At 44.6% G+C, this 21,340-nt stretch overlaps 6 protein-coding genes across 6 annotated transcripts; 3 read left to right on the top strand and 3 right to left on the bottom strand.

Annotated features, from left to right (window-relative positions):
* Window positions 1-3,182: 3,182 nt before the first annotated feature.
* Window positions 3,183-6,101, top strand: BDB00DRAFT_787255 (uncharacterized protein; the record flags this gene model as incomplete). Its single annotated transcript, XM_053120682.1, has 3 exons — window positions 3,183-3,792; window positions 3,981-4,696; window positions 4,815-6,101. 3 exons carry the CDS (start codon window positions 3,183-3,185, stop codon window positions 6,099-6,101), a joined length of 2,613 nt encoding a protein of 870 aa, XP_052980690.1.
* Window positions 6,102-9,511: 3,410 nt separating this feature from the next.
* Window positions 9,512-11,506, bottom strand: BDB00DRAFT_762001 (fungal-specific transcription factor domain-containing protein; the record flags this gene model as incomplete). Its single annotated transcript, XM_053119308.1, has 5 exons — window positions 9,512-9,897; window positions 10,004-10,373; window positions 10,457-10,606; window positions 10,681-11,050; window positions 11,145-11,506. Coding segments are annotated over 5 exons (1,638 nt in total), but the record flags the coding sequence as incomplete, so codon positions are not given.
* Window positions 11,507-11,713: 207 nt separating this feature from the next.
* Window positions 11,714-12,504, bottom strand: BDB00DRAFT_315292 (uncharacterized protein). The gene is made up of 4 exons (XM_053116899.1): window positions 12,420-12,504; window positions 12,167-12,289; window positions 11,953-12,068; window positions 11,714-11,870 (listed from the first exon to the last, which is right to left on the bottom strand). Exons 2-4 carry the CDS (start codon window positions 12,191-12,193, stop codon window positions 11,768-11,770), a joined length of 246 nt encoding a protein of 81 aa, XP_052980688.1. The 5' UTR covers window positions 12,194-12,289; window positions 12,420-12,504; the 3' UTR covers window positions 11,714-11,767.
* On the bottom strand, window positions 12,373-15,338 carry BDB00DRAFT_314940 (heat shock protein 70 family). Its single transcript, XM_053116896.1, has 4 exons — window positions 15,254-15,338; window positions 15,064-15,158; window positions 14,783-14,981; window positions 12,373-14,671 (listed from the first exon to the last, which is right to left on the bottom strand). The coding sequence occupies exons 1-4, from the start codon at window positions 15,263-15,265 to the stop codon at window positions 12,686-12,688; spliced, it is 2,292 nt and encodes a 763-aa protein (XP_052980687.1). The 5' UTR covers window positions 15,266-15,338; the 3' UTR covers window positions 12,373-12,685.
* Window positions 15,339-16,263: 925 nt separating this feature from the next.
* On the top strand, window positions 16,264-16,895 carry BDB00DRAFT_315123 (uncharacterized protein). Its single transcript, XM_053116898.1, has 2 exons — window positions 16,264-16,800; window positions 16,881-16,895. The coding sequence occupies exon 1, from the start codon at window positions 16,388-16,390 to the stop codon at window positions 16,703-16,705; it is 318 nt and encodes a 105-aa protein (XP_052980686.1). The 5' UTR covers window positions 16,264-16,387; the 3' UTR covers window positions 16,706-16,800; window positions 16,881-16,895.
* A 251-nt stretch (window positions 16,896-17,146) lies between these two features.
* BDB00DRAFT_315027 (uncharacterized protein) lies at window positions 17,147-20,241 on the top strand. Its single transcript, XM_053116897.1, has 6 exons — window positions 17,147-17,481; window positions 17,789-17,889; window positions 18,297-18,807; window positions 18,933-19,115; window positions 19,223-19,309; window positions 19,430-20,241. The coding sequence occupies exons 1-6, from the start codon at window positions 17,407-17,409 to the stop codon at window positions 20,027-20,029; spliced, it is 1,557 nt and encodes a 518-aa protein (XP_052980685.1). The 5' UTR covers window positions 17,147-17,406; the 3' UTR covers window positions 20,030-20,241.
* Window positions 20,242-21,340: the final 1,099 nt, after the last annotated feature.

The raw sequence follows: 21,340 nt of genomic DNA, 5'->3' as shown, positions 1-21,340 counted from the left end.
GCTAAAAAAAAAAATTCAGATAGCAACAACACTCTATGTAGAATCTTCTGTACCAAGACTCCCACTACTACAGTTATCGCGAATGCGGAAAGTACCTGTCATACTATGCGATACCAGTAAAGATGTGAGAGAGAGCACGTCTGTGTATATGCCACCGGCATCATCCAAGATCGTTAACAAACACTTTGTGCTTTAGAAAAAAGCTGCAATTGAGTACATACATGCATCCAGAAGCGACACCGTTGCGAATTGCTCATGCTATTAGGCATCTGTAACATGATGATTTGAACGTACGTACTCTGCATAAAACAAGGCACTGCTGTGTTCCTAGTAAGTTTAATAGTTTTTTTGCTTGAAATTGATATCTTGCCAACTGGCCAGCAGTGGCTAAACGCAAGAGTATATACAGCTAGTAGTTTAAATATTTCGTCAGCAACAACATTGATTAAATGTACATGGTCGGAATTCTCCCCGTTTTTTGGTTCCAAAGATTCGCGCTGCTGCACCAGAAAAAGGAAAAAAAGAGATTTACAGTTTATCTTCTATAAATAACGACAAATGAAGAATAGCGACTGACCATTGGACCGAATTGAAATCATGACAGCTATCATAAATGACGTAGTATTAGTAGATATCTTTTTGGCTGGTACTCGCTGCTCCTGATACACTATATGAAACTTATTTCTATTCAACGGAGGATGATTTATGCAATGACGTTGTGCATATATAAACAGGAACGAGCGTATCACTTTTTTTTTATTTCCAAGAGCGACGCTACTACTTATACCACCACCATGGCATTTGCCCTCGAAATACAGAAGCATTTTTCATATGAAAAATGTCAATGCGTTGTAACCCCATCTTGGAGAATGAATGTATTACCCCGCTTCCATAAAGCATGCCAAGCAGATAGCCACGATTGACAATACATATTCTTCGCCCATTCTCACCGTTCTGCTTCATCAGCTGGTCAGCCACATAATAATAATAATACAAGATTGATTCTCATCCCTTTTTTTAAATACCAACTTTTTGCATCTACATATTACTACAAACATTCAGAGCACGTGTATAAATAAGAGTGTACCCACACTGTCTCTCGCGCGCAGATCATTTTGATAAACGCTGGTCGCACCAATTGTCTAAAAGTATTTGCCTTCAAACAAGTCGAGTTTTGGGGGAGTTTTATTTTCTCTTACATCACACGTTATCATTGATGTCCTTTGATATCGTCCAAATCCCGGGCAACCCCAGGCAATCTAACACCACCCCTTATTTGCAGCTTGTGTTACCCAGTCCGTTATAGTGCTCTCTCTTGGTTTTTTTTTTTTAGAACAATCCGTAATTCATTATCTCGATATGAATGGGATGAAAAAGTAAAGTCAGTGAATAAGAGGTTGACGTGCATGCTTTCTCGGAAAAAGTGCAAGTAAGAGCAAGTAAGATTATGTATGTATGTAAATGAGTGCATTAAACAACATATATAATGCTGCTGCTGCTGCTGCTGCTGCTGCTTGTGTGCTGTCGCTCAGTCAAACCCAAAGTCGCAGAAACACAACCTGGTCCACAAGCCCACATTACAGTAATATCTAACCGGTAGTAAGTCTTGATTATCAAATCTGTACTCTAACATAGAACCACTGAGTAGGTGGGCGCACAGCAACATTACACCGTTTATATTTCTTGGGGGTGGGAGGGATTGACAGAGTAACCGAGAGGGAAAAATAAGGAGTGAGGTGCCACACATGGCAGCACGGATCAAGAGTTGGATCGCAATAAGGTTTGTAGCAGCAATGCTCATTGTCGTTGCTGAAAAGCGTAAATAGACTGGTTGGTGTTGAAGCTGCTGATGCTGCTGCTGCTGCTGCGAAAAAGAAGAAGAAACGCCCCAAACGTCGTACGTAATAAGTGCAATTGTGGGGCTTTGCTGTAAAGTCTTGAGTGTGCTGCGAAAATAAGGAGAAGAGGGTATGATACTGCGCTATTTATACACGGGATTCCTTGCAATTCAAAGCTATAACTTCTATTCTGCTGTTGAGCAGTATATGTATGTATGCATGGAAGAGAAGAGAACGATAGAATGACGATCCTTGTTTTGACAGAGAAGAAGAAAGACTATGTACAGCTGTAGTATGGCATCAAAATGGCCACGGACGTCACCAGCGCCTTGTACTGTGGTAACAGAGTCCCCTTTTGAATCTACTTGGCACCACACAATAAAATAACCGACTGTTACTCATCGGCGGTCATCCATAAAGAGTAAAAAAGAGCGTGCCACGTGTCCTGCAATAGTAGCAGCAGCAGCAGCAATGATCTGTGTGTGATGATGATGCCCTTCCCTCTCCATTTGTTAATAAGCACTTTCTCAGCACACCCAAACAATAATAGAACATTAGCGTGTGCTGCTTCTGCTGCTGCTGCTGCTGCTGCTTGTGTGCTTGCTGTGTGCCAGCTCAATTAAAAATAGCAACATGACGCTGCTAATGCGAGAGAGGTGAACTCATTTCCTGAGTCCAGTATAGTACTGGGAATGCAGGGGGGTGTGGAAGAGGAGGAGTGTTTGCTGTTCCAAACGGATTGGTGCTCTGTATAAGAGAGAGAGAGAGAGACACACACACACACACACACATCAAAAAGCATTGATCTTCCTACGCATTTTGCCTTTTTTTCTCTTTTGAAAAAAATGACACGTCCGCCCGCAAACCCAAATAACTTGCACCTATTTCCTAAACAAGAACAACTCCGCAGCTGCAGGTTTTTTCTGATATGCTGCAGAAGCTGCTGGTCTGCTGTGTACTATTTGCATGCTAGATGCTACTGCAGAAGCTGATGTTGGTATAGTATTAGTCATAGTAGTCGTAGTAGTAGTAGTAGTCGTAGTGTTGACTGTTGTCTGTCTGTATGTCTGGGCTCACCCCAAGCTATCATCTCATTTGACTGTATGCGTTGCCAAGCACGTTCTCCTTGAGTAACACAAGGGCACACAAAAAAATTAATTGGTTTACCGCGAATATATAAAAGACTAGCCATTCCACTCTCGCCCTGGTTTTTTTTTCTTTTTTTTTTTTTTTTCTTGCGCTTTTGCCAAATCCAACAAACTTTTTTTTTCTACTTCTTTCGCTCTTGCCTTTCATATCAGAATTTGAATACAAAAGAAATAAGAAAAAGCAAAGTAAATTAAAATGACAACAACAACAACAACGGCCTCGGCAATCGGATCGCTTCCCGAGGATATCATGTCTCAACAGCTTCAACACCACCTCACCAGCTCGGAGGGTGCTCAGCAAAAGGACAGTGACGAACCACTACACAGTCCTGACCCTGAGACGATACGAAAACGTTACGAAAGCATGTCCTTTGACGAAATGCAACAACAAATGGCCGAAAGCTACAGACAGCTATCCGAGGTCCTCGGCAACCGTGTCAGCACTCCGTCGGCCGCTTCGTCTTCGTCTTCGTCCTCATCGTCATCGTCCGACAATAACACCACTGCAGACACAATCTACAATGTCCCTGACAGTGATGACGAGTACACCGTCATGGAGCGCACCGATTTAGACGATGCCACGAAACGAACCAAGATGAACAAGGTGTTCTCACGCGCAGCATCGGGTGGCGACGTAGCCAAAGTTACACAGCTATTAAAAGACGAGCGCTTTAGTCCATACATCGATATCGACGCCAAGGACGAGGATGGAGCTACCCCCTTGATTTATGCAGCCTGCTTTGGCAAAGTCGAAATTGCTCAGATGCTCTTGGAAGCCGGTGCAAAGACTGACATCCAAGATTCATGTAAGCACCAGCCCAAAAAAAAAAAAAAAAAAAGAGTTTAGTGCAGCATGCTGCTGGTATCATTGCTCTGCAGTCATGCAAAAGAGAGAGAGAGAGAGAGAGAGAGAGAGAGAGAGAGTTAGATGAGATTATTCGGAGGACTTACGAGCCATGTACTAAACATAAGAGAAAACACAAAAAAATATTAGCTGGATGGTCCGCACTCATGTGGGCAACGACCAACAACCACAACAATCTGGTAAAGGTTTTGCTCGAGCACGGCGCTTCGTCACACACCCGGTCAGCCAAGGGACGTACAGTCTACGATTTCGTCAACACCGAAAACCAGAAAATCGTAGAGATCTTAGCAACCAACCCGCGGGACAGCATGTCTTCTACCTCGAGCGTCTTTGGTCGCGTCACTGCCGCCGCCTCGAGCAGTATGTCCTCGGCGTCGTCCAATGCCGGCGACCTCGATTTCTACTACCAATCCACCGTTGAGGGCTACGACACCTTTATGGCCGAAGAAGCAGAGCGTCGTCAAGAGCTCTTGAAAACCGCCATGGCTCTCGTTGGCAACGACAGTGATCTTGGCAGCAGTGACGATGAGCAGGACGACGATAACGATAGCAACACTGACTATGACAACGGCCAGGACGACGATCTCGACGACGATATGGAAAACGAGTTCTACTGGGACAAGTGTCTGCCAGATCAAATGTTTGTTTTCAGCGGAGATAACCTATCGCATATTCTCGATACCATGATCACACACGTCAAGCTGCCGATGGAGACCCGTCAGGAGATCTGCGTCCCTGCCAACGTTGTCTTTTTGAGCGCACGCTTCGCTCATTACTTTTCCAGCTCCGAGCTGCTGCAAGAGGTACTTGAGGGCGCATTGTCTCGCATGAGCAAAGTGACAAAGGTAAGCTACCGACGACCTTCCTTCTCATCTTTTAAAAGTAAAACTTTTCGGATCAACTCAACAAAGTAAACCATTTATATATATATATATATGTGTGTGTGTGTGTGTGTGTGTATAGGAAAACGCAAACAATGTCCATGCCTTGTCGTTCTGGATGTCGAACCTTGCCCAGCTGCTGTATTATCTTAAAAAAGACACGGGTCTCGTGGTCGCCACAGCCGAGTACCAGCTCCGTCTGTCCGAAATGATTTCGGAAACCTACACGATGCTTATTCTCGACACAGAGCGCCGCATCCTCAAGGTATTGGGGCCTGCCATGCTCGAGTCGGAACAAATCCCAGGGATGGAAGATGTTGACTTTGTCGATGACTGGCAGCGTTTCTTCCGTCGCAGTGCCAGCCGCCGGTCGGTGATCCTATCGCAAGAGTCAGTCCAGATGCGTCGCCACACAAGCACGCCTGCCCATGGCGGCATTGTTTCGCCACAGTCCGTCACGAGCCTGCTGTCCACTACCTTTTATGTCTTACAAACCTATGAAGTCCATCCAACCATCATCATCCAGGCTCTGGCGCAGCTCTTCCATTTCATGTCCTGTGAGCTGTTTAACCGCATCCTCACCAACAAGAAACTCTTGTCGCGCTCCAAGGCCTTGCAAATCCGTATGAACCTGTCCTATGTGGAGGACTGGATCCGCCACAACCACCTTCCATCCAGCTTATTGAGCTACTTGAGCCCGTCCGTGCAGCTCCTCCAGCTCCTCCAGTGCTTGTCCCAGCTCACTGATTTCGAAAGCTTTGTTCACACTGTTAAAAAGTTCGACACGCTCAACAACCTGCAGATCAAGCGATGTATAGTCAACTACCGCTACGAGGTCAACGAGAAGCGCTTGCCCGACGAGATCAAGGAATATGTCATCCAGCTCGCTGACGATACAGTACGATATAGACAAAAGCGATCGTCGCTTAGAAGAAGCAGAACCTGCTATAGCTCGCGACCTTTGTCGCGCGTCAACTCGATGCAACGCTCATTGTCACGGCCAGAAAGCATGTCCAGTCTCGTTGGATCGCTTATCTCCAGCGTCGGTATCTCGTCCTCAAACTCATTGCCACCATCCATGCCTTCAACGCCCACCACCGAAGAATTGCCTGTGGCTATCCCAGCAGCAGCAGCAGCAAAGCCAGCTGCCGCTATTGAATCGGATACGGATGAGGATGATGACGATAACGACGAAATCCGCGAGATCAGAGATACAAAGTTCATGTTACCATTCTCGGTGCCTTCGACTACGCGTATGGTTAGTACCAACGGCTGGGCTCCTGACAACTCCAAGGAACGTCTGAGCGTGCCTGTTATTCCCGAAAAATGGATGGAAAAGTTAGACACGGACAACTATGCCCCTATGTAGTCTTTCTTTTTTATACCCGCCTCTACTTCTTTTCTTTTCCTTTTGTGTATCACCTCTTTTTGTTTGTCTCTCTATAAACTCCTCCCCTCTTTCACACACACAATCCACACACGAGCTCTCTTTCTATTTCTCCTTTCTCTTTTCTAACACAAACGAAAACCAAAAATTTCACTTGCTGTGCTAGTGTATTCCAACATCACAACCTAACCTAACCTAACCTTAACCACCATCCAATTCCCATCTATGTACATTTCATCCCTTTCCTTTTATGCCCTTGTTCTCCCCTTATAGTTCACCCACCATTAACATTCCGAAATTAGCACTGCATGTAAATTTTAAAATATGTTGAAAAAAAATCTTGAATATAATATCCCTTGTGGATGCTAAAAAAGATATATATATACAGTCATTTCAAAAAGTAAAGTCGCTGATTTTGAGTTTGATGTCGTGCAAAAAAATCTTCGTGTGCAACAACAAAGTCGCTTGATCCAGCAAGGAAGTCGTAATGAGCTTCGTTTATTTTTGACTGTCGCTTAGTAATTGCCTTTGGTATAAAAACGAGTGACATCCCCTTATTCTTTTAGTTCTCTCTATTTTTTCTTTTACAGTTTATTTTACACACATTCGAAATGAGTATGCAATTTTTTTGTACCAAGATGGGCAGGGACGTGTTGTTGATGAACTTGGAGTTGAGCCCATGGATCTTGTTGTTGACGAGGAGTTGTTCGCTATCGAGACACTTAGTTCTCGTACACAATTCCTTAAGAATAAACCTCCAGAAAGACCTTCTAATCCTGCAATGCTAACAACTGCAGTTGAAAAGAATAGTGAAGATGTTGATATGGAGTTATGCAGTAAGCGACGCTATACATTTTACTCTGATGACGAGAAACTAGCTTTTTTCATCTACTTTTCAGCAAAAGCTTGAGTGCTTCTGCCGCTGCGAGACAGTTAGGTATTCATGTTCGTGCGGCCCAGAGACGGGCCAAACGTTATTATGAAGACCCTGAAAGCATCTTTGAAAGGAAGAAAAAGTCAGGTCGACATCGTATTCTCGGGGAGGAGCATAAGCAATGTCTGTTAAATTACATTGATGAGAATCCATCTGCTGTTTTGATTGAAGTGGTAGAACATTTAATGCAGAGCTTTGTAGAGCTCAACGTTTCTCGTAGTACCATTTATAACTTCATGACGACTCAATGTAATCTATCCATTAAGCAGGCACTATTCCAACCTGTAGAAAAGAAACAGTGAGGAAAAGATTCAACAAAGGTATGATTGGGTGTAAAAGCGGCAGCAAACTGACTTGGACTTCACAACAAACTGCGTCTCTTTCTTGATGAATCAGCTTTTCATATCAATTTGAAACGAGGCATGGCTTGGTCAAAGAAGGGAACTCCTGCAATAGTCACAGTGCCAACAACTAAAGCAAATTCAACATCGATTTTAGGGGCAATATCTGCCACCGGCTTAATTAATCTTAGCTTGAGAGTTCCAAAGCGTATCAAAAAGAGAAAGCTTGGTCATGAAACTAACGGTTATAGTATAGGAACGAGGGCATTATCTGCGCTTTTTAAAGGCAACTCTTGATGAAATGGACAAGTACCCAGAAATGAAGGGTCATTATCTCGTCATGGATAATGCTCCTATCCATAGTCCAACTGATATAGGTAAGTATATTCGTTCTCGAGAATATCGGTATGTTTATCTTCCTCCGTATTCTCCTGAACTGAATCCAATTGAGCAGTTTTGGTCTGTTGTCAAGAGTAAAGTGAAGCGAAATAAGTTCCTCGAGAAAGAGACGCTAATGACTAGAATTAGTGAAGCATGCGATAGTTTGTAATTAAGTGACTTCAAAGGCTTTGTCTCCCATTCTGCCAAATGTTTTGTTAAGTGTCTCAGCAAAGAGAAGTTGTAAAAAAAGTGAAAACCAAAAACCAAAAAAAAAAAAATCATTAGTCTTTGATTGTTGGAACTTGTGACAGGATTGCTGTATCAAAAAGATGGGGGGATTATTAGGATAGGATGGGATTGTAGGATGGATGTCTGGCCAATCAGCAATCGTATCCTATTTGATCGTTTGCAAAAATAAACTTCTCCAAGTGATTGAAGAAGATTTGGCGAATTTCATAATTGGTGTACCTCCTTGTTCCTCATTCTAACATCGGCAGAATCCTCAGGCTCGGCACTTGTGAAAACACGGGTTTTCAAAAACGAATACCATAGTGGGCAACAGTCACTCACACTTTTACAGATCATACTGTAGCAAGCATTACTGCATCCTTCAAACCAAAGAAAAAGACAATGCCGTAGATTTTTTTTCTTTTATAACACTTTAATATACATGGTATCATACCACCACTTGAAACACTGTTGTACATATATATAAAGCATAGGAAGCTACAAAAAAAGTAAAAAGGTACCACAATGATTAAATGGATATGTATTTAATAAGCAGAAGGGTTGGTGGTACTATTGTTCCACTGTAACTGCACTTGTTGCATCCATTCACCCCATTCCGTCATATCTAATGAAACAGGTACGGTCGAGAAGGGGTTGTTTGGATCGTTGCGGAACGCATTCTGTATATCGTGATGTTGCTGATGGGGTGGCGGTTGTGATGATGAAGAAGGTGGTGGGATGGCCTGTTGATGATGATGATGCGGAGGAGGAGGAGGAACATGTGTCATAGTCGGTAACGGCGGCGGCTGTAATTGTGGGTAGGATGGCGTTATTGTAGTAGTAGTAGTAGTAGTAGAAGATAGCGGTTGTTGTGATGCGGCCAAACCAACAAAACGTAATGCAGAAGATGTAGTAGAAGATGCAGAAGATGCTAAAGTAGTGCTAGGAGGATGATGAGAGGGATCTAGTGATGCGTCTGGTAATGAAACTGAAGAGGAAGAGGACATGTTTTGTAAAATGGTTTCCAGTTCTCCAGGGCCACATGTTCGGGTATCGTATCCGAATTGTCTGATGGTGTAGGCTTCAGAGCCATTCGGTGGCGGTTGGTACGTGCCAGTGGCATCTAGTGTCAGTATTGGTTCACTGCATGATGGCAAGTAGGAGTTGTCGTCCAACACAGTATCCCATGACTGAAGGTCGTCCATAGGCTGCTGCTGCTGCTGCTGTTGTTGTTGATGTTGCTGTTGTACATTGTTCGGCACGGTCGTAGGAACTCTTGTTGACACAGGTACTGGTGACGGTGATGATATGTGTGGTTGTAATGGAGATACGCCACGACCCACGTTTGACATTTTTCTCGACACACCTGATTCAGTGACCCAGGCCGTCTCTCCCGCGAGATCCCCTTTTTCTTTTGCTACTCCCGTCGCTCTATTGGGCGCTTCACCAAGCACATTTTCCTCTTCTTCTTCTTCTCTTGCAGTAGTGGAGCTACTAGCTTCCGAGTCCATATGAATGTTCATTTGATCAATGATAAACTCCAGGACTGTATACAGCTGATTAGCACGTTTCGACATGGGTCGTATCTTGGAAACCAATTCGAAAGTCTTGCGAAAGTAAATTTTGCTAGGCGCTGATATCCTCCCATCAGGATTGCGTGAGTTGTATATATGAATCAGGGCGAGTTGCAAAACGGGCGTAATGTTGAAGCAGTATGGAAGCATTAGAAAGTCGCGTATCGACATGCGTTCAGCAATGCGAGTTCCACGCGTAGCTGCACTCGTACTGATACGGAACGATGAGTAGGAGGGTCGATCGTTGTTATTGGTATTGCGCTCAATAAAGGGTCGATGCAAAAGGATCAAACTTCCAAAATAGCATAATAAAATGGATGCTATTCACGTATATACTCGTCAGCATCATTAAAGACATGTATACACACACACAAAGATTGTATACAAATGTTTGTATGTATGAAAAAAGGTAAAAGACTACTTTACCTATTGTTGGTGCAAAATAACCATGGATTTCATCGAAATCCTTATGCTTGACCCGCTCCAATTCTGTTGGAAAACCAAACCGCCATTCCGTCAGCTCGTGATCCAGCCGTGTCACGATCTGGTTCCAGCCATATTTATGCGAAATCATGCGTGCACGTGGCGTATAGAGTGCTTGTAAGATATGTCCCAGAATCTCGGAAAGTTTGATAAGTTGACGGAAAAGTATGTATATCTCAACACGTCCGTCGATTGATTCTGGTCGAAAGGTCGCTGAGGGAAACCGTGGTAGCACGTCGTCCTCTTCGTCTGTTGGTTCATCAAGCACTTCAGCCCAGCTTTCAAATGTATCCGGATAACCCACGTCATTATCCTTTTGACATGATCGAAAGTTTCTTTTTAGTAAAGATCAGAACCTCTATTTAGAATGAGAAATTAGTTTTTTTTTTTTTTTACCTCGTCATAGATACCAATAGGTCGTCCCATGTTCGCCGCTTGGAATCGATCGCTAATATAGAGAGACCACCATATACGTTTCCGCGTTTCTTTTTCTTGTTCAGGAATGTCCCAACTATCACAATCTCTATTAAGGGCAAAGTACTGTGCCTTTTTAAGAAAACAGTGAATAAAAAAAAAGGCTTCATTTCAATTTCGTATACCTTATCCTAAGCAATATTTACCATGCGAATAGCTGACCCACTCATCAGCCAACCTTCAGACCCGCTAGCAGAAACATTCCCACTCGTATTATGTATGATGACAGTCGTCTGAACAATTGACACGCTAGACTTTGGAGGATTGATGGTAACGATCGCATGAGCCTGCTCAAAAAATCGAATATGCCAGTTTTCGGGCGCCTCGCACTGCAAGTCCGGATATGCATTCATGCTTTTTTGCCTTCGGGATTCGACTTCAACGAACCGTGCAGCAGCACCAAACATGGCATTCAATAACTCTGCACTGGGATAGGTATCTGCTTGATCTCGGTACTGTTGTAAAAACACCCTTTTGTTGATGACAGGCAATAACGGATGCACGTTCATAAAATAGCTAGAAACATGATCAAAGAAAAACAATCATTAATATCCATCCTGAAAAAAAAAACCCTCCCAACTCACTTTGGCGCTATACTAAATTCATTTACATGCGCATCAAGCGATCACTCGTATATCGATCCACACCAGCCATGGAATAGATCCAATGATTGATTCCAGTAACAGTTCTCGGAATCGGAGGTCCTCGAAAGCGTCGTTTTTCAAGCGGATCGTCTGTAGGAGACACCATCTCGACATAATGATTGCCGACTTTGCGATACTTGAGTCCATCTATTTCATAGTACTCCCTGTCTGAAATGACGTCCCGAAAGATCTCGAGTTCGTTCATGTCACCCATAAATCGGACGCTGTCCAATGTGTCGCCTTTTTCTTGCTTGTTCTTGGGATAGGGTATAAAGCGACGGTTCTTTTCTTTGGATACTGTCGGTACCGTGTAGTGTCCACAGTTCATCAACGTTGATTCGATCTTCCGTATTCGTTTTTCGAGCGTGTCGACGTATCTACTCCTGTGTTTCCAAATCTTGTATTAGTATAACCCAATGATTGCTGCTGCTGCTGTTGTTGTTGTTGTTGTTGTTTAGTTTTTACCCTTTTGGTGGCCCGCGCTTTTTTGATCTTTTTTTTTTTTTGTTGGCAGAAAAAAATAAAGTTCAAGAGTCAGCTTTCTTTCCCCCCCCCCATTTTTTACTCTCCTTTCCTTTCCATTCTTCTTTTACCCGTCAGTGAATTCGCAAGTGACGCCATAGCTTATGCAGCTAGAACAAGGTTGACCTGGTGCGCCATAACATTTGGATTTTTTGCGTCGACAGAAATCACTATATAACAGAAAAAGGTTTTGAAATCTGTCTCCCCGCTTTAAAAAAGAAAAAATAGAGAGAAAGAGAGAGGTTTGCTTACCATGCACGTGCAATACGCGATCTTTTGCTTGATTTAGAGTTGGCACTTTTACTGTTAGACGTTGGTGGAGAGTCATGCGTCGCGCCAGTTTCTAAAGATGCATTCATTGAAGCAGTGTGAAGGGGGAGGAAAAAAAAAGAATAGAGAGAGTGAGTGAGTGTGAGCGAATGAAGAGAGTGGGAAGTTCAGAATTCCAAATCGGGACAACGGTTATTTGGTTTAGCCATCTCTGTGGTTTCATCAAGTCAGCGAATAGAAGCTTGGCAAATTCCCTTCTTTCTGTATTATGTTATGCGATTACTTGACCTTCCGCTCTTATTCATTCGAATTGACGGGGCTATTTTAGTTAAAACATGTACACCGTATTGGTTGTGAGTAAACGGCCGTGTACCAAGAGGAGTTTAGGCAAGTTCAAAAGCCCCATGTGATTGTCTCCAAGGCAACCCCCCACCCACAAGAAGACTTACTTTGGACTTGTGGAACAATTTGAACAATGTGTATTTTTTCTTTTTTTTTATATGAAAAAAGATGGGATGCCGTATAGTGTATACTGTGCTTTTTCTATTTGCAGATGTAAAAGAGAGAGCGGGAGAAAGGTAGAGAGAGAGAGAGCGGGTGTATGGGAGTGGATAAAGAAAAGAGTGTTTTTTTTTGTGGTTGAGGTGCAATCGTCGTCTGGAAAGAACAAGTCCCTTAAGATCATTAAGGGAACAGGGACATTGTTCAATGCTTTTTAGTCAATGTCCATGTCGTCCTTCTTCTCCTCGGTCTCTTCAGCGGGCTTTTCCTCCTTCTTCTCACCCTCCTGGCCATCGGCCATGGGTGTATCCTCAGCAGGCTTGGGTGCAGGCTTAGGCTTGTTCAGGATGGGGGTAGCAAAGGCAACGACGGCGCTCTCTTCCTGAGCAATGTCGCGGGACAAGACAATGGGAGTATCGTGCTTGGGCACCTTTTCTTGCTTGCCCAACTGCTCGTCCAACCAGCGGCGGGCACGGTCGCAACGGTCGACAATGTCCTGCTTCTCCTGGGGAGGAATGTGCGAGTACTTGTCGTCCGAGCTCATGGCCTCTTGGGTGAGACGCTGCAACGTGGCGCGCAAGATACGGTCGGCACGGGGACGCTCCTCGGCCTCACGGTAGCGCTCGACAACGGGGTTGCCAATCTTCTTCAAAGCCTCAAGCTTCTCGACATAGACCGACTTTGGTTGGTCGTCACCCTCATCGTAGATCCAGTCAACCACAGCGTTCAAGTCGGCACAGAACTTGTCCTTGACGGCGGGATCAATGTATGCGCCATAGGGACCTTCGACCTTGTCACGCATCTCATAGCCATACTCTTCGAGCGAGTTCTTGGCAGCCTCGGTGGCAAAGATCAAGCGGTCGTTGGAGGCCATCTGGCTTTCCTTTTCGGCATACTGGTCCATCAAGGCCTTGCTCAAGGCAGTGGTCTGGGAAACAACGGACAGATCGGCCTTCTTGACGAGCTTCTTGGTCTTCTTGGTCTCCTTTTCGCCATCCTTGTTGGTGACTTCCTCCTCGACTTCCTTTTCTTCGACAGTGTAGGCAGACTCGACGGACAGGATGCCGTGGATGTTGAGTCTGACCTTGACCTTGACTTCGGAAGGCTGGTCGATGCCCTTGATGGTGTACTGGCCGATCCAGGGGTTGATGCCGCGGACGAGCTCCTCGGGCTTGACGTACGAGGCTTCCAAGGTGAAGGGTTCCTTGCGGTGGAAGGTCAAGATCTTGGTCGAGGGGATCGAGTTGTTGGTGTCAAAGACGGTGATCTCGGTATCCTCGTCCTCGGGCGTGGCGGGCCAGGTGAGCTTGATGGGGTAGCTGCAGACATCGTTGACACGGAAGTCACGGACCTTGAAGACAGGCGACAACATGGCGCACTGGAGAGCAGCACCACGCGAGATGGCCTCGTCCTGGTTCAAGGTGGTAGAAATTTCCTTGTTCAAGACCTTGGAGATGGTGGTCTTGATGGCAGGGATACGGGTGGTACCACCGACCAACTCGACGGCATCCACATCCTCGACCTTGAGACCGGCGTTCTCCAACGCCTTGTGGATCGTGTCGGCGGTGCGGCCAAAGAGACCCTCGGCCCACTCTTCAAAGTCGGCGCGGTTGACAATGGTCGAGACGTCACGGTCGTCCATGATCGACTCAATGTTGACAGGAGCCTGGGGGTTAGCCGACAAGACACGCTTGCAGCGCTCGGCAGCGACACGGAGACGCAATTGAGCCTTCTTGTTGCTGTAGACATCAATCTTGTACTTTTCCTTGAACTCTGCAGCCAACTTGTCCATGATGACCTTGTCGAATTCACGGCCACCAAAGGCGGTGTCGTAAGCAGCGCCACGGACGGTCAATTGGCCCTTCAAGAAGGAGACGACGTTGACAGAGTAGTCAGAGTGGCCAATGTCGACAAACACCACGTTCTTGGGCTTGTCCTCGGGCAGGTCGAGCTTGGTGATACCGTAACCCAAGGCAGCGGCAGTCAAATCGTTGACAAGACGCAAGCAGTTCAAGCCGGCAATCTCAGCGGCGGACAAGACGGCACGGCGCTGGATCTCGGTGAACCAACCGGGGACAGTGATGACACAGTCAGAGACGGGGATGTTGAGCTCAGCGGCAGTGGTTTCCTTGAGCTTGCCAAGGTACATGGCAATCAGCTGGACGTTCGAGAAGGTTTGTTGCTCGCCCAAGTATTGGACCTAAATTTATCTAGCGTTAGTTTGATTTGCTCAACCACGTACACGCAAATACATAGTCCTCTCGCGTCCTCCCTCTTTATTTTCATTGTCTTGTTCCATGCAATTATTTACCTTAGCACCGACCATACCGTCGACATCAGCAAGTTCCACGGGAGTCAAGTTCTTTTCGACTTCCTGGATCTCGGGATCGCTGAAAGATCGACCGGCAAGACGCTTCAGATTGCCAACGGTGTTCTTAAAGTTGCTGACTTCCTGGGTCTTTGCAGATTCACCAAGGAAGCGCTGCTTGAGGCCGAACGAAACGAGCGAACTAAGAAAAAAATGGGAATTTATGAGTTTAATAGGTCTCCTTTTTAAATAAAAAGGAAAAAAAGTTAGCAAGGATAGCTTACGGAGTAGCGCGATTCGACACTTCGTTGCAGATAACGTCAATACCACGGTTTCTAGCGACCGAGATGACTGCTTGGAGATTTCCCAAATCAAAACCCTACACAGCCGAAAGACAGCCATTGTATGTCGCTTAGCAATACTAGACAAAGACAAACAGCAGTTTGCGATAAGACATCAAGTGAGTCATCTTACCACGACCGACATTTTTGTGTGATTTGCAAAGTATTGAACTAAAGAAGGAATAAAGGGTGTCACTTATTCAAAATTTTTTTGCGCTACTGTAGCTTCTCCGCTCAGCGTCTTGGGGGGCTTCTGCAACTTTCTCAAACATTCTTTTTGGCACCCAAATGCATAAAAAAAAAACTCACTGAGTTACCATTTTGGTTTCGCATAGGCTATTATTGCTATACCTAATCATCAGTGTTCCGTACACAGGCAGCCCATATGCTCAATCAAATATTTCAAAAGATAAAAAGTTTACTTTTACAAAAGATAGAGAGACGACCAACGACCTAAGGTATACATATAATCATAGAACAGTACAGGCATGTCCCGTCGATATTGCCGTGCACTCCAATAGCAAACACGGCTTGAATAAGCATGACAATGATGAGTACAATCAATTCTCAGTATGCAGCGGAAACTGGCAACCCAATCGAAGCACCATTTCTACAGTATACATGTATGCAATAATAAAGACGAGGCTATGAACGTATATACGAGAGTAGTTATCAATATACCAACCTTGATGTCTTTCAAATGTTTAACGCTTTTTCATCCAATCTGTGTTTTGCCCAAGCACCCAAACATGTCACCACCACCAGCACTTTTAGCTACACCAGTTTACAAAGTAAATGACACAGATTTGTGTCGACACAGCAGGATGGTATTACTAAAATATACCAATAGTAGGAACATACGCACAAGCTTGGCTCATGAATACTCCTGCGTTCGGTTCGAGCTTTTTCTTGTTGAGCTACTTTTGTTGTCAAGTCTTAGGATTGATATAGCCATGAGCAACCACGCCATGTTTTTTTCTGACAACATTGTTTTAAACATGAGAATTATTCAACAGTAGCCACTAGTGCTTCTCCTTGTAGCATGTTGCGCTCGGTTCAAACCCACGATCAAAGTACATCTTCTCTACAAGTAAAAGAAAAGTAGTATGCTGTGTGTGTGTGTGTGCACTATAAGGTATCTAAGACGACCCTCTCTGACTGCGTGGACTCTATATAATACTTTGCCAGGGTTTTTTTTTCTATAAGCCGCAGTAGCCCACACATAGCCTCAGAATTTGTTAAGAAACCAGCCTTTAATTCACAGTGTATGGTTGCTTTCTCTTTTATTTCCTTTCTCCTCATTCCTCATTCCTCTGCCTACCTACCTACCTACCTACCTGCCTGCCCGCTTGACTCTTCCCCTCTTGCTTTTTCCTGTTCCGTCATTGGCCATTCAGAAAACAATGGCAGCCGTGGCAAACAACGGATTCCAATAAAGCACAGATTACAGAAATATGCAGAACCCAGTTATATTATATGCATTATTTTCCTCCGAAACAAAAAAAAAAAAAGACGAGCCGAACTACGACTCTCTACATATATAAACGCTACGTCTCTATCGTTTGCGCGGTCTCTCTATTTCTGATGGCTTGTCTCTTGTGTTTTCACTACGTCAACAACAACAACAACAACAACGTTGACGACGACGACGACGACGACGACGACGATGATAGCAACAAGGTACTCAACAAGGGTGTAGCACCCAGCGAATATAATATGTAACTCCTTAACGGATCAATAATTAGGGGGGGGGATCGTAGCTTAGAGCTGGAGCAAATTAGCTGTGTCATGCATCGTTGGCATAGAATACGGCTTTTCCGACGGGTTACCAAGTGGAACCGAATTGTTGACTTGTAATACATTGGGGGTTTCTTTCTTTCTTCACAAAACACAACACACACACACACGTCCTCATTACTTTTATACCCACGCACGTACACTTTTTTTTTCAAGGTAGCTAGCAAGCAAGGAAAGCGACGCAGTAATGACGTTTATAACCCATAATCCGTCAGCCCAAAATAAGTTTTTTGGGGGGGGGAGAGAGAGAGCGACATCACCCACCCACAGGAAGCGAATAGGACCCAGAACGTTTTCATTTTCCGCCGGGTTGTTCCCGCAAAATTTGCAGCGCGGCTTTCCTGTCTACCTTTTTTTCTGCACAAACACAGCTTTTTCTCTCTCTTCTCTCTCTCTCTCTCTTTTTTTTTCTTTTTTCCCAAAACGCCCTCCCAACTTTACGCAAAAAAAAAAAGGCCGTTTCCATTTTGACCTTGGGGTTACTGTCAAATGAAGCAAGAAGATTATCCACCTGGCACCATTGTCTTTGCGAAATTAAAAGGTTATCCTTGGTGGCCTGCTAGAGTAAGTTCAAAAAGTGGTGGGAATCTTTTCTTTTTGTTATTTCTCATGGGCGAAAGAAAAAGGGAGAAGAAGGGGGGCTGTATATGTGTGGCAGAAGGAGTTGCCAGCCCAATCGGAAGGAAAGGAAACGGATGCCAATGGACTAGGACACGCGCTTTTTTCTTTTCTCTTTTTCTCTCTCTCTCTCTCTCTTCTTTCTTTCTTTATCGTTCTTTATGTGGCTGTGGGTTTGAAAAGGGGGAGGGAAGAGGATTCATCTCAATGGTGCCAAGTTAATGCTCACTACAAACCTTGACAAACAATACAGGTTGAAGATGACAAGAGCATTCCTAGCAAGGTGTTGAAGCAAAGAAGCAGCAAAACAAAAGGACCACTTTGGACAGTGTTTTTCTTTGGGTCAAGAGACTAGTAAGTATATGAACAACTACAACTCTTTTTCTTTTTTAAAAAACGGAAGGGAACAATGGGTGGCAAAGAGAAGAAGAAAAGTTGTCTGTTGGAATCGGCCCTCTTCTTTGGAATGGCAAAACCTACAACAACGACTAGAAAGTGGTTTGCGGGGGCTTTTTCTTTCTTTTCTTTCTTTCTTTCTTTCTTTATTCGTTGACAAGGTGACCAAGGACGATAAGGAAGTGAGGGCACAAAAAGAAAATGGAATTGGGGGGCGATAATGAGAGAAAAAAGGACAAGGGGAACGTTTTTGTATGTGTATGGTGACCAAACCCTTCCATCGTACCATTTTATTTTTTCTGATTCCTATGTATTCGCAACCCACATATGACTAACAACCATCCAAAAAAATTCGTTCTTTTTAGTGGATTCTTTGGTCCAGACGCGATCCGACCGTTCAACACAGACACGGTGGAACGCGATCTCAAGGCAAAAAAGTTCAAAACAAAGGATTTGGAGAACGCGGTGCGTCAGGCTTTAGATCCGTCATTGTTGGAGAAACTGGAGCAGGAAGAAGAAGACGAAGAGGACGAGGATGAGTCTGAGGATGAAAAGCAGCAAAAGAAACCAAGAAGGACAAGAGCACCACGGAAAAACGCGTCAGAAACCAATACCAAAAAGACAAAGGCAGCAACAACAACAGCAGCAGCGGCAGCAGGTGGAAGGCGATCCAAGAAAGCATCCGCCAACAGCAACAACAACAACAACACCCCAGCAGCAGCAAAGGCGGCAGAAGAGGAAGAGGAGGATGATTCTGAATCGTCAAACAACAACAATAACAACACTAATAACAACAACAAGAAGGTCAAGAGACGATCACGCAAGCTGGACGATGCAGATAAGGAAGTGCATGACAAGACGGACAGGAAAAAGCGGGTAAGCTATTTATTTATCTGTACTTGCGTGTGTGATATATTACGGTGCGTGCATAGCATATATGCACTGGGGGCTAGGGGGACACGAGGGTCGGAATTGTACTCATCATCCTGTCGGTTGTGCAGCGCAAGTCGGTATCTACGGAAAAGGAGGAACAGCGACGCGCTAGTCCTGTTGCCAATCGTGACAGCACCGCGTCGTCAGACGATAAGCCATCGACGCCAGAAGAGCAGGCCTATGAACAGGAGAGGGAAAGAATGTATATGATACGACATCGACTGCAAAAGCTGGTGTACCAGAAAAAACCGGTATGTGGTTTATTTGTTTTTTTTTTCTTCTTGTGAGCTTTTGTGGGTATACATGTGGAGGAAACTGACCGGGAGTCTCTCTGTATCTATTTTTTTCTACGCTACAGGGAGAAATTCCAAAGGAAAACTATGCAACTATATCCAAAATTCTCAAACAAGTAGAAGAATCTCACGTGACACACCGATTATTTAAGGTAAAAAAAAAAAAAGAAAGATGGGGTGGTGCTTGGGCGTGTGTGTGTTTTGAAGCGAACAGTAAAGAAGGGGAACTTGTTGCTGATATACAGTAAAATTTTGACGATGGGGAAAAAAAGGATACCAAAATTGGCCAAGTGATCAGGGCGGCAGTAGGGTACCAGTATGAGAACGACAGTGAGTTCAATATCCAGAAGCGTTGTCGGAAGTTGATAGGACACTGGAAGGAGAAATTCCGCATCGAGCTTGAAAATGGAAAGGCAGAGAGACCCAAGAGTAGTACGACGACGACGACGACTGCTGCCAGTACAGACAACAACAACAACAACAATAGCAACTCTGCTGCTGCTGCTACTACTACTACTAGTACAAGTGTCAATGATGGAGCAGCAGCAGCAGTAGCTTCATCAGTATCACCAAAGCTGGAACAAGACGATACCATCCCCTCTACCACCTCTACCACCATGGATACAACGACGGGCTCAGTAGCAACGGCACCAACAACAGCGGCAGCACCGGTTGAAGATAGCAAGGTTGAACCCATGGAAATTGATGAAGAACCGGCCCGATCCATGACAACAACAAACGCCATTGCATCCTCTCCAACTACTACTCCCACTCCTACTACCACCACCACTACCACTACCACCACGTCCAATAACACAACCGCACCTGCTTCTACTGCACAAGTGGATACGGTCATGCAAGAAGCATCTTGAGCGGGCGACATATACTCTCTCTCTCTCTCTTTCTCTCTTCTTCCCACTACCCTCATTGCACTCCTCATACTGTTTGTTGCTTTTCTTTTCTATCTTTAAAGTTACATTGGGTTATTCTCTTTTTTTCTTTTCTAGGTGGTGAGGCCCTCCCCCCCCCTTCTTTTTTCTTCCTATTTTCTATCTTTGCTTTTTTTTCTTTTTCTTCGTATAAAGGTTTTTTTTTTACCTCTCATCCCCCAAAGGTTTTTGGTTTGCTAACAATGGTGGATGGGATGGAGGGATGGGTCAAGTCTTCTTGGGGGGGGGCAGCGTACTTGAGCTATCGCATAGAAGAGGAATATGCTGGCAGTTGTCAATAAACATCATGAGGTGGCTACTATTGTGATTTATTCAAGGGGAATAACATCATTGGGTGGGTAGCAAATGCTACTGTGTAGTATTCTTTCATTGGGTTTTGACTTTGCGCCTCGATACCCTTTGCCCAGTGGTATACCCACTCTTGGACTCTGGATCATCTTCTCCCTTCGACTGGTATTTATGTACAGTATATTCAGGCAGGCTTTGCTTCGCTGGTGCTGTATAATATGTCTCGCAGTTTCACACAGTACAGCCATTCGCTCGACTTTATTTACTTGCAGGTCGTGGTTACATCCTATAAAGGTAGTAGCTTTCGCTGCAAATTCGCTGTTGTCGGTAATGGGGTGTGACAGATGCCTGAGGTTAGTTTTCTGGTTTCTATCTCATCCACTTCTGCGTCATTACTGTACGTGACATCAGATGCATGAATCGTCGGAGTTGTCACAAAGGCAAACTAGCACTGCCTAATCTGGCCATTGTAAAAACATCAAATTGCTTTGCAAGTATCGTGCACCAACATCCTTGAGTCATATCTTTTGTAAAGGCTCATTCTTTTACACCAACTGGAGATTTACCTTCACCAACTACCCGGTTAAAACTAGTTGGAGCCCCCTTTGCGGCTGTGAACCTATCGATTCATGCGAATGCTTACTGAACTAAATGTCGAGGATGACTTTGGCAATAAGTTTCTTGTGATGCCATCGAAATCCTTTTCCGTAGTAAAAATAGAAAAAGTCGCAAGAAGTTTACGACGCTTGAGTGATAAACCATGGTCCTTTAAGAAATCTACTGTATGTACGTACTGGGAACAAAATGGAGCGAAACGGTGAATAATTACCACGAGTACTCGGCTGCATTGAACGAACGCATAGAAATATCCCACTGCATTGCTCCCTTACTGCTACATGACACTAGGGCTGGACTAGAGTGCCACATTTGCTTTACGATACATAA

This window comes from Zychaea mexicana, assembly GCF_025766255.1.
Source record: "Zychaea mexicana strain RSA 1403 chromosome Unknown BDB00scaffold_28, whole genome shotgun sequence".
NCBI lineage: Eukaryota > Fungi > Mucoromycota > Mucoromycetes > Mucorales > Lichtheimiaceae > Zychaea > Zychaea mexicana.
Note: the sequence above shows the minus strand (reverse complement) of the source record. Positions and strands in the feature narration are given on the sequence as shown.